Source organism: Cyrtonyx montezumae, unplaced genomic scaffold (assembly GCF_038088225.1).
Source record: "Cyrtonyx montezumae isolate F1298 unplaced genomic scaffold, pur_monq_1.0 scaffold_20, whole genome shotgun sequence".
Lineage (NCBI taxonomy): Eukaryota > Metazoa > Chordata > Aves > Galliformes > Odontophoridae > Cyrtonyx > Cyrtonyx montezumae.
Genome location: NW_027071937.1, coordinates 7,076,104 through 7,093,644, shown reverse-complemented (window position 1 = coordinate 7,093,644; position 17,541 = coordinate 7,076,104). Strand labels below are relative to the sequence as shown.

The window sequence follows — 17,541 nt, the reverse complement described above, 5'->3', positions numbered from 1 at the left end:
ATAACTATCAACAAGTTGTCCCATGAGGAAAGTTGAGTGCTTCATTTTTGCCCTTTGGAGAGCTCTGAATTAATGAAGGACAGAGTACCCGCGTATCTTCTGCTCTTCTTTGAGCTGGGAAAGATTGGAATTCCCCAAAGTCCTCTTGTTAGGGATGGTTTAATCAAGCAGACTGTTTACATTCTGCGTCTCACCAGAGGCAACGGTCAAACTGGGGTGGTCTTCAGCTATATGCCATAATACTAGGGGTTTATTTTATTTTATTTTAAACATCAGCATGCCACCAGTTTTACTGGGAAAAGGCCGTATCCAAACACCTGCAGGCTCCATGGAATGAGCCAGAAAGAAGCAGCAGCTGCATCTCACGTAGGCGGAATGATCCTGCAAGGGGATCTGTGTTTCTTCTGCAGCTTGCTGTCTGCAGGGCTGGGGCCTCTCAACAGAGGTGGGCCAGGAGCACTTGCACTTAAGAGAGGAAGACACCTCCCAGCAGTAGGAAGGTGAGCGCTGAATTCCTCCCTTTTCCTCAAGTACAGAAGGCAGAGAAGCAAGGGCATTTTTGCACCCAACAGTGTGTTTTCTATTCCACTTCTGATGGCCAGACAGTGAACATCCACTCTGACCGTTTCTGTGCTCTGTTACTTAAGAAGACTCTAAATGTAAAGGGAGCTATGTGTTTCTTGAGAGAGAAGAAGGAAGGAACTAAGATGGGGATAGCTCTTCCTACTATCACCTGTCTCTCATCGCCTCTCCCTCGGGGTGAACGTCTGTATCAAGAAGTCAACACTTTTTGCACAACTGTATTACTGTAATGGGCCATAAACCTCAAAATGGGATCTAAAATCCCATTCAGATAAAATTGAAGAAGAAATAAAATAAAAGCAACTTTGGTATCTTCTGGGATGTATTTCCGCTCCCCATGCACAGGATCGAGAAGTACGCGCGTAAATGGGTAATGTGGGCCACATTCTTCTAAAGCCAAGAGCTCCAACCAGCTGTTCAGCAGAGGTGTTATTTATTGAGAGCTCAGTGTGTTCCACACATGGTGTCCTATGCACTGATGAGCTTGCAGCCTGGCTTTTATGGGGTTTCTGTGACAGTTGTCAAACACTGGTGATAGGGCAAGCTTGACGAGGCACACGTTTTTATGGAACGTTATGGGCATTGCTACAAGATGTTCTGGGAGGAAAGGACAGACAGGGAGTAACTGGCAGAGAGGAAAACAAAGGCTGTTGCAAAAGGTTCCCTTTTTACTGGTGGTTTCGGGAAGAGAACAGCAATTTCCTCCAGCAATAAATTAGATATTTTGGGAGAAAGAAAGGGTGTTTGGTTAGACAGTGGTGACACTGCTGAGAGATAAGTAGGCTCCCTCTCCTGCATATTCAGGTTTGTTGTTTTGTGGCAGAGTAGTTGGGGGTGCACTGGTCACTCTGGGGTTTTAGTTCCTCCTCTACAGCTGCTCCAAGGTGTCCTCAGCTCAGTCCTTGGCATCAGTGAGGGTGGGAGAATAGCTCTCAGCAGCCCAGAGAAAGACCCTGCATGTGAAGAAGGGATCGTTGCACCAGTGTAGCTCTTTGATCGTGTGTGATGCAGTACAGGGCAAACACCACTTTGTTGCACAAAGAGAAAGAAATGCTTGGCCAAGTATTCCCATTGGCCAGGGTCACGCTAGGTCCCTGCAGTGTTGTGCGGCTCTAAAATGAAAACTGGGGTTGCAGAGTGCTGAGGAGACAAAAAGACAGATGCAGGTCTTGCCAATCTCAGCTTGTCAATTTGTCTTGACTTGTGTAAGCCTGTATTCGTGAATATCACAGGTATTTGTTTTCCCCCCACTGAAAAACAGAGCTGTTGCCTGAACAGTGACTTTGGCCACATTCCCTCCTATTCAGCACAATGCAATCTTGGCTCTTTACTAGTTAATATTTTCTGTCAACAACCTGTGAGAAAACATAAAATCAGTGCTGATAAAATTTGCAGATGTTGCAGAGTTCAGGGAGTGGTAAACAATGACCAAAACAGGACTCTCATTTGGGTGTTTTCATAAATTGAGAACATGCAAACAGTATGCATCAGAATAAAGCCAAATGTGAAGTCATACATATAGAAGGACGGGAGGCAGGTCATGCATAAAGGATGGATGGTGGGGGAAAGATCTTTCACCTGGAAGCTAAGCGTGTAGGAGTGACTCTGTGTCAGAATAGATAAAGCATCTGAATGTGAACTGCCAGTGTGATGCTGTGGCCAAAGGTTTCGAGTCATCGTTAGCTGTGTAAACAGGGAAACGTTGAACAGGACTGAGGAGGTTGTGTTATCCTTGTGTTGACAATGGAGAAGCTGCTGCTGAGGCACTTTGTACAGTTCTGGTGTCCATCCACAGCTTAAGGAGGATGTTTTGTGAGAGAGGATTTAGAGAAAAAAAAAACAATCATGAGAATGATTATAGGATTTGTAACAAGTCCTAAAGCGTTTGACTCAAGAAGATTAAGAGGTGAGTTGGTCATCGTGATCTTTAAGTATATGTTTAGGGAACATTAATCTGATAATTGGAGTTTGGAAATCTAATAATAGAGGATATGAGTAAATCCAATGAATGCACATGGAAACTAAGCAACTTCAGAACAGAGAGAAAACGCACTGTTTTGGCCACGAAAGTAGTCAGTCATTGAAAAGCCTTTCTGAGTAGAGTGGTAGAGTATCTGTCACTGGGATCTTTTAAATGAGAATTCAGTGTTTTTTTCAAATTCTTTAAAGGGGAGTTAATTCAGTCCTCACCCCCTATTGTGTCTGAGTGCTTATAATGTTGTATCACTCTTGGGTTTTCAGTTATTGCTGCAAAAACAGGAATGGCATGAAACTGCGTCAGGAGAGGTTGAGACTGGATATTAGGAAAAGGTTCTTCACCAAGAGGGTGGAACAGGCTCCCCAGGGCAGTGGTCATGGCACCAAGCCTGCTGGAGTTCAAGAAATGTTTGGACAACACTTTCAGACATATGGTTTGATTTTTAGGTAGTCCTGTGTGGAGCCAGGACTTGATCCTTGTGGGTTCCTTCCAACTTGGGATACTATATGGTTCTATGATTCTAACTAGTTGAAGCAAACAGAAGGATGCTGACTTCAAATCCTTTAATATTCCATTATATCTACGGATATAATCTTCTTGACTCTGGGAACTTTGTGGGGATTCCTGGGCATTGCTCTGGTTGGACTGTCAGGCTCAGTATAACATGATGTTTTTCATCTTATTTAGGTTTTGTCACCTTTAACAAGGAGAGCTCGCTTCGAAACATACCAGCATGCTTGTCTGAAGACCAGCTCAAAAATAAGACTAAAATCTTTTCTCATTGAAGGTATTTGGACTTGTACTGTTGGCTTCAGTGAGACCAAGAGCTTACCTGTAGCATGTGCCTTCAGGGAGCAAAATCAAGGTTCCCCATTGCAAACTGGAGCACTGACCATGTCAGGGCTGAGAAACTAACAGCGGACATCATTTGAAACAAAGAAGTGAATGAGAAAGCAGAAAACAAGCTTGGGGTGACTTTTGCTTGTCATCTCCTTGCTGGGTGGTCTGTCTGTCAGTCTCAGTGCAGAACAGCAGTCCAGAAGGACATGTAGGCTCTATGCTGAAATGATCTATTCCTGTGACTGTGACCAAGTTGAAAACACAAATACAGAACAAAGACCTAACCAAGGTCATGAAATTCTGTTTCAGAACACTGGTTTTTGTGATCAAATCCCATCTGGAGGTCTTCCCTCAAAATAAAGACTAAAGCCCAGTGCACAAAGTGCTCCCTCCAGCCCAAGTGCATGGGAGCCTATATGCACAGAGAAGGTAGTACATGTACTTGCTTTTTTGTTAGTCTTCATTTCTTTGGTTCCAGATTTAACCAAAAGTGGAAGGGCTGAAATAACATAAGAAGGGTTGAACATATGATATTTCCTGCTGCTCAGCTAAACATAAGAATTGCCAACAATCTTCCAAGGTAGCTTGTTTCTTTTACATTTTTTTTCTCCCAGTTCTGCAGACTTGAGAAGGTCAATTACTTTTGAGAAGCACGTAACTTTGGCAATGCTCATGGAAAGTGAACTAGAATTATGACCTTTTGGAGGTTTGCCCATCGCTGTCCCATCTCGTCCTTTAAGAATTAAGGGCTGAATGTTAAGCTCCAGCCTTCAGTTTAATAGGTGTGAATTTGCGTCTGTACACTTCTAAGACCTTGCTAGTATTTACGTGAGACTTTCCTAATAGAAAAGTAGTCTGTTTACTTGTGCTCACAGATCAAATGATCACTGCTGTTTGTGTCGCAGAAATACACACTCAGATATTTCCAGAAGGAAAACGATGGCCAAACAAGTGACACTGGATTCAAACTGAGCAGAGGAAAGCAGAGCTCTAAGATCATGTGCTAAAGTTAGTGTGCGGTGACTACAGTCTATCTGGAATGCATACTATAGTAGTTATATCATGTTAGAGAGGCAGGTCTTTTTTTTTTTTTCCAGCAGGATGTTTCCTAGAAAGCAAAAATATCTCTGTGGTTTGTGTATGGGTTTGGAACTTATATGCGAGTATGGAGCAGGGAATTTGAGGCATGAAATAGTCATGATTAGGGAGGACCCGGATCCCTTTTAAAAGGGACAACAGAACAGAGGCACAGTGAGCTCTGCTCTGCCTGCTGGTTCTGCATGCTGCTCTGTGCACCGCATCTGCAGTGTTTCTGGTAAGGGTGGTACATCCCTCGGTTGCTTCTGTGAGTATAGGAAAGATGCAGTCATATGGGAAAGCCAGATGCGGTAAGATATTTGAGTCTGGATTAGATCTAAGATACTTTTGCAATAAGAAATTTAATTCTCACAGAGGCCAAGATCTCGCATGGTATAAATCAGTGCAAATGCACTGGAACCACTCAGTTTTGTGCTCACAAAGTGTCTGCCCAAGAATGTTCTCAAAATCCAATTAAATAACTAGAACTGTTTCATGTGGAAATGCCCCTCAATTACAAAGACAAGTCTAAGCTATCATGATGTGATTTTTACAGTCTCCTTGCAGGGTGCCCTAGTTTGCATTCATGGAATTTTTTGTTTTCGTTTTGTTTTTGTAATAATGTGGATATTGGCCATCTGTCTGATCCTGGAAAGGTTGTAAGGTTGTTCCCGCTCCCCAGGTTCTCTTCCCTCTCCCTCATTGATCATAATGTTTGATTTAGGTGCCACTAGATTTCCTCCTTTGTTCTCCAGCCCTAACCTGCCCCCTACAAACACGCACGCATTGTGCAATGGTGTAAAAGCTCTTCTCTCTGCAGCTGGGAGTAGTAACAGCTCAGCTGGTTCCAGTGCTGCCCTAAAGCTGCTGTAAAGGTCAGTGGCTAGGGAATTCTAAAAAGCAAAACAAGCTGTGTTGTTGTCCCCCTTTCAGCTCTTGCTATGTATTTTGATCAGCACCACAAGCAGTCTGATGCGCAGACCTCCCCTGCTTGTCGCTGCGCTTTGCTGGCTGTGGCGAGGGCTCCGCAGGGCAGCGCGTCGGGAGCCTTTCCAGCACGGCTCCGGGCTCGTCCACTGCTGCAGCTGATTGACTTGCAGTGCTTGTCAGGCACAAAGCACATTTTGAAAGGAAATGCCATATTGAACTCCCAGTGAGCTGATGGGTATTGTGCGCGGTCATCTGATGGCACAGATGTGCCCCTAATAATCCTTCCAGGAGAGCGTTTCCTCCTGGGATGCTCTGGCCATCTGATCTGCTCTGAGGTATGCTGACCTATCTTGACCCAGTTTATGATCAGTTCTGTCTGCTGTTTTCTGAAAGGAGACCAGAAATGCCGCTTTATCATTTAGATTGCCTGGAAGTTGCGGTGCTTACGTGTCTGTCCCTTCCACAGAAGATGCTCTCTGTTTGCTCTCAAACTTTAAGTCTTACAAAAGGGAGGAAAGTCACCCTGCGTTAGCATGCTCAAAAGTGAAGTTGTCGGTAGAGCTTTGGTAGCTAATCAGTGTTTGGCTATTAGCACAGAGTGGAGAAAGAGATCGGGAAGCAGAGGCAGCGGATGTGCCACCAAGCACTTTGCTGGGGACAGTTCCCTGGCGTGCCATTGCAATTATGTCCTTTCTGGAGGTTTTGTGTGCTTCCAGTTCATCTGTGCATGCACATGTGAAAGATGGATGATGTTCGTGCATACGTACCTGTAGGCTTTGCAATATGTGCTTACAAAGTGGGGGAAAAAACAGTTGAATTTCTCCAAAGGTGAACTCACTGCCTGAGCTACAATGGGACAGTTAATCTGTAACCTAGTTCTGCTGATCAGTGAGCACAGACAAGCCTTGAAGCTAAGAAGTTTTCAGGTTGCTTTGAGTTAAACCTACAAACCATTGAGGGCTCTCTGTTCCCTGTCTCTACTTGAAGTTGAGTTTTCATCTAAGCCAAACAGCTTTATTATCAGTGAGCCACAGCAGTGTGTCTAAAGCTGGTGGTCAACAACCTGATTCTTACTGGAAAGTCTTCCACGTTTATGACATACACCAGCGATTCTTTGAAGGAACATGCTAATGGATGCACTTACAGTGTGGGATACCCCAACAGAGACTGCTTGTACCATCGTAATTATTGTTCCCATGTGTGCTCTCATTGTGATCATCTCTCATAACATGGACACCTTCTGGTTTTCTGAACTTCAGCCCAAAATATTTGGTTGTTTCTGAGAATGAGGCGGGAGAAATAAATTGCTCTGCAGGTATTAGAAAATTCTTACCCTCGTTCTATGGAATGTTCCTGTGCTCCTGGGCTTCATAGCAGGGCCTAAAGTTTGACCCTTGTGAAAGATGTGCTTTTTCCATCCACCTAAAAGCCTGCCCAAATGTAGTTATTGGATTATAAACAGCCCCAGTTTGTTAACCAAGTACCAGTCTCCACTGGTTCTGCAGCTTTATTGTGAAATGCTTAGGGAGATCTAGATAAGAAGGCACCTTCCCACTAATACTTGTTTACGCTGATCCTATATACAGAGGAGCCCTTACAGAAGCAGTGCACGGTCCAAGGATGACCCTGTGATGATGCAGCCAGGTCTGGAGACTGTTCCTCTGTGCCACATGGTTGTACAGTGTTGTGTGTTCACTTACACCTCAAAATCCCCCACAATCTCATAATTTCTCACTAACCCCAGCCTACCAGATCTGTTTGCAGTAAGCTCTTGTATACTGTTAGTGGGTATATTCTCACAATGGGCTCAGCGAAGTGTTGCTAACATGATTGTCCATGCCAGTGGCTGCTCGGTTGCAGCCTACATGATTTTCTTATCAGAAGGGAAGGATTTATGTAATGTTCATAGCTAACCAGCGACTACAGATTCATGTGTTGCTGTTGTAGCCCTTCTCACCTCCGTGTTTTCAGGCTTCAGGCTATCTCGTTGAGCATGGGAATTTGAAAAACGATACAGAAAATACGCGTAGTTCCATGCTAATTGGCAATGAGTAAAGATTTTGATACAGCAAAGAGCCTTGAACCAAATTCTCAGCTTTAGACATGCATGGCTGTATTAGGCTCTGTATTTCTAGAGAATGAAGGTCTTGCCTTTCATGTCAGAATGAAAGAACTCCATCCTTCTGTCTTGGATCTGAGTCCTGTTGCATAGCTTGGAAATGTTAATATCTGGTGTGAAATTAGCTGGATTAACAGCAGCAAACATCCCCCTTCTCCTCACTTAGTACAGTGCCACCTCAGGTGGTTTGCTGGAGACACTCCTGGGCTCAGGGGCTGACCTCAGGAGGCCTCTGAGCTGTGTTGGAAATGGTATAGACAGAGATGTTGCCTTAAGTACTCCGGACTTTGAATTATTTAACTATTGTGGAAGGAAGCTGGGGGCTGGGAGAAGCATGGCAAAGGAAAGGAGAGATTATTTCTCCCCTTTGTAAAACTATACTGGGTTCAACATCATACCATGAAATATCCAGTGCAGAACTCAAGAACTGCTCCAGTGGATCTTCGCTGACTTATCCAATTGCATGGAACATGGGGATACTTAACCCAAATCTGTCGGTTTTAATTATTTTCCTCTGGACAGATAAAAGCTTTCTATAGGTTCCTGTAGAATATTTGCTCTTTCAAGCGTTCCTCTGTGCTTTGATACTAAACGATTAAAGCATGCTAAAGAAAAAAACAGCCCCAACCTTTAGCTCCCTGTTCTTGGGCCCCCTGACTGCAGCTTTGATTGTTGACCTAAATTCCCCTTTCATAACTGAGTCCTGTCACCTCTGGTTGTAGTCTCCCAGCAAAACAGGCACGGCCAACTTCCAGAAGTGCGGAGCACCGCTTTCCGCTCCGCGCCATGTGTCTGGGGCAGCTCTGCAGCACACCCGAGGTGGTCAGCATCGGAGCGACCTCCTCCTTCCCCTACCCCCAACCTCAGCTCCTGGAAAGGAAAGCAAAACAAAGTCTCAATTGATTTTATTCCTTCCCATTGCTCAGCAAAGGGGGGGAAACTTTTTCTGAGCAGAGAAATAAATTCTTAGGTAATTCTACGGCTCGGCTGATTACCGGGAAGCATGCTGTTAGCAAGATGCAAGAGCTGGCACTGAAGGGGCCGAGGGAGGCCTGGAGTCTGTTATTGATAATGTTAAAACGAATTACAGCAGCTTGCACGGGCTGCTCTGGCCTCTTCTTTCAAACTCTGCCCACAGAGAGCTGCTTATGACTCGCAGCCGCAGCCTCTAGCTGCGAGTTCCCGACTCTGCGGCAGCTCCTGACAGCTCCTGGGAGCCGTGTGCTCCTGTTGGCACTGTGAGGACACAGAGCCCTGTGCCCAAAGCCTGGACTTCCATCAGAACTTAGCAAACAATGCTGCCCCTTCCAGTCCAGCACACAGGGCCTGACAGTGTGGCTGTGAGTTTTCCATTGAGGTCCTGAGAACAAACTGAGGGAGAAATCATCATAGAACTGGAGGATGGCTCGGACTGGAAGAGACTTTAAACCCATCCAGTCCCAACCTCTGCCATGGGCAGGGGCACCCCCCCAGCTCAGGCTGCCCAGGGCCCATCCATGGACTTAGGCATCTCCAGCGATGGGCACCCACAGCCCTGGGCAGCAGTGCCAGGGCCTCTCCACCCTCTGAATAATGAAATCATGCACTGGCCTTGTTTAATGCTTTCTGAAAGAGCTCAGGTGTGATGAGCAGTTGTATTTGGGAGCAGCCAAAGAAGTGACATTTCAGTTCAAAAATAAAGGGAGAAACTGTACTACTGGTTTCCTGTATCTATCTGACTGTTGGCTTTGGGCCTTCGGGGTTCAGTTTTCCAGCAGTACCCACTATCTCGATGCTTAGGGATTTAGTTTTCCTACAAGGGACAGGCGTCACTGGGTGGGAAGGAACCCGGTGGGCCATCCCTGCCCTGGCTGAGCACAGGAACGTGGCATCGTGGTGTGCTCGTGGGCTCCTCCAGAGCCGCCTGACTCACTTCTTGTGTGTGGGGGGGGAAGGTTACCGATGACTCTTACTGGAAAGCTGAACTTGTGCCTCTTCTTTTTTTTAATAACAGATAAATTCGGTTTTAATCCCTTGGGCTTCAGGAACAGGAACTTTGCAGGGAAGAAAAAAGGCAGTCAGATGAGGGGTTAGCAGGGCTGTCAGTGTTGTTCTCAGCTGCCGCTAGGCCCTTTCTAGCAACCCAAGGCGAGCAGAAGTGAGGAAAACCGTTTGCTGCTGTATGAAACTTGTACATATTTTTTTAATCTAATTGCTGTGGGGAAAACAAACATCAGTTTTATTTCGCACCATTTCTTGGCTCAGGGACTTCGGGCATATTCGCCAAATTGTGGTTTTGCAGTCATTGGATTGAGTCTCATTTACCATGAGGCCTCTTTACACCACTCTTGGTTTCTTGAGGGACACAAAGTAGCTAAAAATGTCCTCTGCGATGTTATTGTAAAGAATTCTCTGTGTAAATGAGCATCTACACTCTGTATGTTTTTCATGTAAACGTCGGTTGCGGTCACAGCTGAATTTTGAAATTCAGTGTGAACCATTGTGAGGGGGTGATTTTGCTCAAAACCCGCCTTGTTTGGGGTAAAAGAGGCCTCTTCATGTTTAAAATGTTCTTAATTATGTCTAAGAAATAACTCATGGCTATGGAACCTTTTACTGAATTGAAATAAATTGTGAAAACATCAAATTATTCAGTTTTCAGAAGTTCTGGCAATTATCTGACATGTTCCTCTTCCAATGGTTTTGCCCTTATTAGTTGTCATAGAAGAAGTAATAAATTCTTTTATTATGACATCCAAAGTCCCAGCTGAAATGAGTTTCATTGTGCTGGGGACAAAACGGAAAAGTGACACTCCCTTAGCCGGAGGAATCGCAGTCTAAAGCCAAAAGTAAGTGAAGGAGTGGGAAAGTAGGTACAGCATACAGGCAAAAGAAGGTCAGAAAGAAATGGTGCAGCTCTGCAAGTTATAGGGAGTGCGTGTTTTTCATCCCTTTTCTTATTCTTTTTCCTTTCTTTTAAGAATAAAACAAGTCCTTCTGCTGAAGGCATTGGGATCAATCCATCTTTTCATCAAGAGTTGAATGGCTGTAATAGTAAAAGTTTGAGAAAAGAATACTGGATTTGGCATATGGATTCAGTAATGACCTTCGCCCTAAACTAGAAAATGTAAGGAACTGGAATAGTAGACTGTTTTAGTTCAGCAGCTTTCATACTGGCATGTTCAGTGGTGTCCCTATTGTCACTGGTTTTCTTCTTTCTCTGCCCTCCTTTGGCTCCCTGTAAATCTCGAATTGATGGCAGCTGTTTGAGCCAAACTCAAGACACGTTGCATCACATCAGGGTTTAAGTGCTCAAAGGCAAGGGAGGATTGCTACTATTCTGTAGTATTCCTCCAGCAGCTCCATCTGTTCAGCTGAGGTCAATCACTAGCATCATGCAGCACTTCAGAGAGAGGGGAAGATGTTCTTTAATCCTGGCCAGGAAACTGAATTTCCATTCCACGATAATTTATTCGTTCTTTGGGGGAATATTTCCAGCCAGTCAGCACAGAAAGCCCCCAAAACTCGGCCCTGGCAGACTCCATGGTGGGCTTCAGTCCTCCACCCGACAGTGGGGATGTGGGACCCCTCTTGAACCAGGTGCTGGGCTGCAGAGGAGGCGAGGATGGCACAGGGCATGGCACGGCAGGCTGACTTCTGCACCTGGGTCAGAACCCAGCGGGGCCTTGGGGCAGGCTGCAGACCCACGGCTTCTCAAGGCTGTTTGTTAGGACTAGCCCATGTCCACATCGCTTCTCCTGCTTTCACCAGGTTGGCATTTAGTGGCAGGCAAAAACTCTGTTACAAAATGTCTGACCGGTTCAAATGGCCTTATTATAATGAAGCGAGACCATAGCGTACCTATGGAAAGGTCTCCTTGTTAAGGGAGGTGGCTTTCTTTCATGCTGGGCTCCTTTTATATGATATGCTTTTACTCTTCCTCTTCAGTATTTCCCACACTGGAAACGAAGATATTCAGTAACAAAAAGTTATTGAAACAGAATGGACTCCCCTGGGAGTTTAATTTTCCACAGTTGGGTATGTTTTGAAACACCCCATCTCTTCACCTTTGAGCCCTGGTTTACATGGATGCCATACCTCTATACAGAGCGGGTTCAGATGTATCTTAGGGGCAGAAGGGAGAATCAGTGCTAAGGGATGCAAGGGATTTGATTTAGTTGCTACGGGATTTGATTTAGTAGTTTAGTGGGTAGGGATGGTGATAGGAGGATGGTTGGACTAGATGATCTTGTAGGTCCTTTCCAACCTAATGTATCTATGAATCTATGAATCTACAAGTGGAAGTCACTGCCAGAAGAAGAGAGCTCGTGTCTCTCCTGTAATGCACACCCAGGGACAGCTGTTTCCATGCTTGCCCAACTCTCAGAGACCCTTGCCTGCTATACTGGCAGGGCAATTTTTTAATAAAACCTCATTCTAGATGAGCACTGGAGGTCCCTTCCAACCCCCTACAATTCTGTGATTTTGTGATTTTTGGAACTTTTTTGTTTGTGACTTGTTTGGGAGAGGGACTTGGATGTCCAACTGCCTTCTCATTCATTGCAGTATGATCCACCCACTACTGTTGGACAATACCTTCATTTGAGATTCATAAAAATGCAGACCTTTATGGGCTGTTGTACATCTCAGAAAAATGAGTGCTCTCTAAAAGCATTTATCCCATAAAGAAAATTAAAGAAACCCTCAAAGAACAGGAGATCCCTGACTCCAGAAGGTCACTGGTAGCTTTGGCTTTCCTGTCATGAGTTTCTCAGGTAAACATCCATCCCAGCAAATGTCGGGGGTTTTTTTGGCATGTTTGTTTTTTCCTTTGCTGTTCCTCCTCCTCTCCTTTCCCGTGATCAGAAGTAGCAGTATAAACTAGAAGCTGGTCTCGGAAAGGTTTTGAACTGAGTGCGCCCTACAGATGAATAAACACATTACCTTCCGAACCCTGGGATCTCTCTTCCAAAGGAAACAGGAAAAGGGGGAGCTCAGAGTCCCTAGCAAAATACCAGCGTGCAGAAAAAAGCCCTGTTTAAATTTTTCTAACTTTCCCATCAGAAACCATTTTTTTTATGGGGGGGGGGGGGTGGAGGGGGCGGAGAGGGGAAGGGTGTGAGGAGGGGGGGGAGAAGGTGGGTGCTGGGAGAGGGGAGGAAAAATACAGTGAATGCTCCTGTAACCTTTGCTCTGTTGATACTAGACAAGACTGCACTGTTAATGAGTGATTGTTAACAGATGGCTGTTGAGCAACTTAGTCAGAAGCAGAAGATGTTATTTGGTTGTAGTGCTGGGAGGGTTAGGGTGCAGAGGTGAGGTAAGGGGATATTTAGTCTTTTCATGAGGACTGAACTGTCAGAGATTTATGATTTTTGGTTAGGCTTTTGGAAGTGAAGGCCTGGGGGAAGGAGTTTCTGTGCTCTGGTAGTAGGAAGGCCATTGGCGCTGAAGGCTCTAATGATTATTTTTGCAGTTGAAGGGTCTCACCGCAGCCCATGGCCTTTGAGAACTGAAAGATGGAAATGTACATCTTTAACTTGCCAGCCCTCATGTCCCAGGCTGGGAGGGACTAGGTTCTTTCCATCTCTTGCTGCTGAGGACACACTGAGAGAACTTTAGGTGTGGAACTGTACGTTGTGTATAAGATAAATTATTCGTGGACACCAATGTGTACCATTTCTGTGCTGGTCTTTTTTTAATGGATATGAGTTTGAAGGCAGCCTGAAAATGTTGCACTTGCTCTCTGCAAGATTTGGGCACTTGATCATACCAAGATTATTCCAGCAACTCAGTGTCTCTCAAACTGTGCAGTGGTTAGATTTTGTACCTACCTGCCTTAGGGCCTTGATAGATAGAGGGTTCAGGGGTGTGAGGTAGGAGTGAGGTCGACAAGGATTGCTGCTCAAGAGGGTTCTTGTTTTCAAGCAGTGATGTATGGCTTGAACGAAAGGAAGACCAAATGCATGGTCCAACTTTCTACTGATAGGAATTTGCAAACAGTGTTTGTCTTTGGTCAGGAAAGGGGAACCCCACTTATACATGCCACTGGCAAATCTTAAATAGCAAATCTTAACATGACCTCCCACAGCCATGTTTTGGATGATTTAATGTTTTTCTTGTATAGTAACTTTCTAACTTATATAGGTGAGTGTGTGTTTATACCTGTCTAGGGAGAGTTTAATACAATATAAAGACTAATTGCTTTATTTGCTCTGTCATCCTTATTAACCCGTATTTCTCTTTTGGGGACACATAGGACTGTATGACAAATGTTCTTACACCTCCCGTGACCGTGGATGGGTCCTAGGGATTAACACCGTCAGTGACCAGGGGAATAGAGACCCCCGCTATTTCTTCTCTCTGAAGACAGACCGTGCTCGCAAAGTGACCACCATTGCAGCACATCGCAGCTACCTCCCCAACCAGTGGGTGCACCTGGCTGCCACCTACGATGGGCACCTGATGAAACTCTATGTCAACGGTGCCCAGGTAGCCACAAGCGGAGAGCAGGTGGGCAGCATCTTCAGTCTCCTGACGTTGAAGTGCAAGGTGCTCATGGTTGGAGGAAATGCCCTGAACCAGAACTATAGGGGTTATGTGGAGCACTTCAGCCTCTGGAGGACAGCCAGGTCTCAGAAGGAGATCTTGTTGGACATGGGCCAGGCAATTCACAGACAAGACATGCCTCTACCTCAGCTAGTTCTTCAAGACAGTTTACTGAATGTGAAAAACACCTGGTCTCCCATGAAGGACGGCAGCAGTCCTCAGAGCAAGTCCAGCTACCATCACGGCTATTTGCTGGATACCAGCCTAGAGCCTCCTCTCTGTGGACAGACGGTCTGCGACAACACGGATGTCATTGCCAGCTACAACAAGCTCCCCAGCTTCCGCCGTAACAAAATCGTTCGCTACCGCGTGGTAAATCTCTACGACGACAAGCACCAGAACCCCACAGTCAGCCAGCAGCAGATCGAGTTCCAGCACCAGCATTTAAATGAGGCTTTCAGCCGCTACAACATCACCTGGGAGCTGGAGGTGCTGGAGGTGAAGAACTCGTCCCTTCGGCACCGACTCATCCTGGCCAACTGTGATATCAGCAAGATCGGGGACGAGAACTGCGATCCTGAGTGCAACCACACCTTGACCGGGTACGATGGGGGAGACTGCCGACACGTACGCCACACGCTCTTCAATAAGAAGAAGCAGAATGGAGTGTGTGACATGGATTGCAATTACGAGAGGTACAACTTCGATGGTGGGGAGTGCTGCAACCCTGAGATAACAGAAGTCACCAAGACATGCTTTGACCCATATTCTCCGTACAGGTAGGCAATTTCTTAAACCAGCTTTTTACATACATATTAATAAGTATCTGTTTAAGTATTGATCACTGTGCTGGCTGCTGAACCGTTGTGTTACTGACATTATGAGCTTTGGTGTTTTTTAATGCATTTATTTTTTTCTTGGTATTTGTCTGACACTGCAATTATCTGAGTGCAATCTCGCTAATGGTCTCAACTGCATCTTACCACTGAAATCTTGACAGTGCTGGAAGACCCATTAGTTGTTGGTTCTCAACAGACTATTATAGCACTGCCCAGATTATTTTAACCACAGACTAGGTTAGGTGCCATAGGATGCACATATGGTTTCAGTCACCATCCTTGGGGATGATTAAGAAACGTTTAAATATTGTACTAAGGGACATGGTTTAGTGAGGAAATATTGATGGTAGGTGGATGGTTGGACTGGATGATCTTGGAGGTCTTTTCCAACCTCAGTGATTCCACGATTCTATGATTCATGTGTATTTAGAGTGAAGAGCCCTACAAGGCATGTAACATAAATACTGCTAAGCAGTCTTAAATTTTGTAGGACTTCTTTGAAGGTGGGTTGGTTATTCTATGTTCTTAATGCTGTATGAGTGCACATTACTATAAGAGCTGCTGTAAAGGCCTGCTGAGTCTGTGGGTTGTAATGAGGGAAGTAGGTACTAGGTTCTTGGGAGTGCATGTGGTGGGTGGGTGGGTAATTGAGCTCTTCCTTGGCTCTCCATAAACATATGAAATCAGGAGTAATGCCACCTTATTGCAAATGGGTGAGCAGCTTTTCTGTAGATGGGTGTGAGTTTATAAAATCCTGAGACTTTCAGCTACAACTTCCTCATGTTGTAGTTTGAAAAGCAGATACTTGCATCAGTTGAGCACCGTGTAGCCAGAATTACTCCAAATTTGTTTGGTTACTTTCAGACAAAAATTAGTATGTTTGGCTAGAAAAAAAAATTCTTGGTGAGTTAGTGATGAAAACACACAGGAGATGTAGGTTAAGGATAAAAGTCTGTTGTCTGTGTCCCATGCTACTGTTTTTATGAACAATTCATGGAGTCATAGTGAAAATCCATAAGTCAGAACACCGTGTCGTCAACACTGAACTTCAGGTTAAGAAGGAAAGTATGAGCAGTTCTAGAGTTCTTCTAATTATATTAATTCAGACTATATTTGTAATTTCCTTAGTAGAGAGAAGTCTTTAAACAACATTATCGGCTCAGTTGGAGCTTAAAATACACATAATTAAGCTGCAAAGAAATGCTTCCATTCTTTTTTTTTCCCACTCTAGTGAGGTTTATTTAAAAAAAACATCCGTATAGCTCAGCTTGACTTCAGTCAGTTAGCAGTGAACAAGGCTCCAATGGGAAGCTACTCTAAGTACTAATTATTGAAAATATAAAAAGGAAAAATACCAGTCTTTTAATGCTGTTCAACTGGAGAGGAACACAACTGAGCAAATATCAAAAGCATAATGCAAATGTGATTGTTTTAACACTGTAGTTCTGAGAACTTGAGGTGTTAGTTCTAACAGCTATGACAATTTTTAGAAGAATACGTTATCTTTAATCTGATAGTACCCTTTTATCACTTGTACTGTGACCAGCGTAATACCCATGCCAAATGAAACAAGGAAAGCCTTTTAAATTGTAGTTTTCAGATGCAAGACTGTGCCATAATGTTATTCTGACGTATCTATTGTTTCTATTCCAAATGAAGTTTCTTTGCTGCACAGATGGATAGCACTTGCACAAGCTCAGGCTAGGAATTCAATTCCAAAATGTTCAGTACCTTAAGACAGCATATTTGCTTCTCATATGCATTAGTTTGTTCTTTCTGGAGACAACCACCTTGCTGGACTTGTCTGGATAATCGGTGTTGACAGCTAGTGAGGCACCTACTCTCAAGTGACACACATCAGTTGTTGTTGGAGGCCTTGAAGTTCCTCTTCCACACCACAGAGCCCAAGAATATCTATACCACACCACAGATTTTTTTTTGCAGTGTTTAGATTTCATTGATTTGGCTTTGCCTAGAAGTTGTACTACAGCATTCACCATTGGCAGTGAAACCAAGGGCAGCAGAAGGTAGCCCTCTCTCTGGAGCCTTTTCCTGATGGCTGAGCTCCTCCCCACAGGGTGCTGGGTGCTCACAGTCAGCGCTCTAGAGCACAGCACTTAGGACTGTAGATACAATCAATGAGATTTGTAAGGTTGAACTCTGCCTGGAGTGTTTGGGCTAATGGATACAGTTCTAGGGCAGTGGCTTTGTTAGCAAAGACTTCATTGACTAAAAGGGTGAAGATTCAAATCCTGTTTGGCTGAAGGCAATCAGCACCATCCCCTGAGAGAGTTTTTGGTGCCAATTACTGACTCAGTCAAAATATGTGACTCAGTTGGCACCATCTGGGCCCATTTTGCATCACCATTGCCTCTTGTCAGCACTTTCATTGGCAGCCCTCAGTCCCCTCTAGTGCAGGCCTTGCACTGCATCAGTGAGGGCATCTCTGCAGCACTGAGAGCTCTCATTGAACTCCAGGTGTTTCCTCTGCCAGACTTCAGTCTAAGAGCAGCAGAAGAAAGAGAAATGAGCCCTCGGCTTGGTACGGCATAGAATAAAGGGAGGTGGAATAGATGAAATGTTACCAATAGTGAGTTCCCTGAGCTTTATGCCATAAAGACCCTTTGGCCTTCCCTGGTACTGGAGAG

At 44.8% G+C, this 17,541-nt stretch overlaps 1 protein-coding gene across 1 annotated transcript in view; it reads left to right on the top strand.

The window, feature by feature from the left end:
* PAPPA (pappalysin 1) overlaps positions 1 to 17,541 on the top strand; it is a 169,100-nt gene that overhangs the window by 12,147 nt on the left and 139,412 nt on the right. Inside the window, exon 2 of the mRNA XM_065737615.1 lies at positions 13,765 to 14,833. Coding sequence (XP_065593687.1) covers positions 13,765 to 14,833 — 1,069 coding nt within the window. The remainder of the gene's footprint in view (positions 1 to 13,764; positions 14,834 to 17,541) is intronic.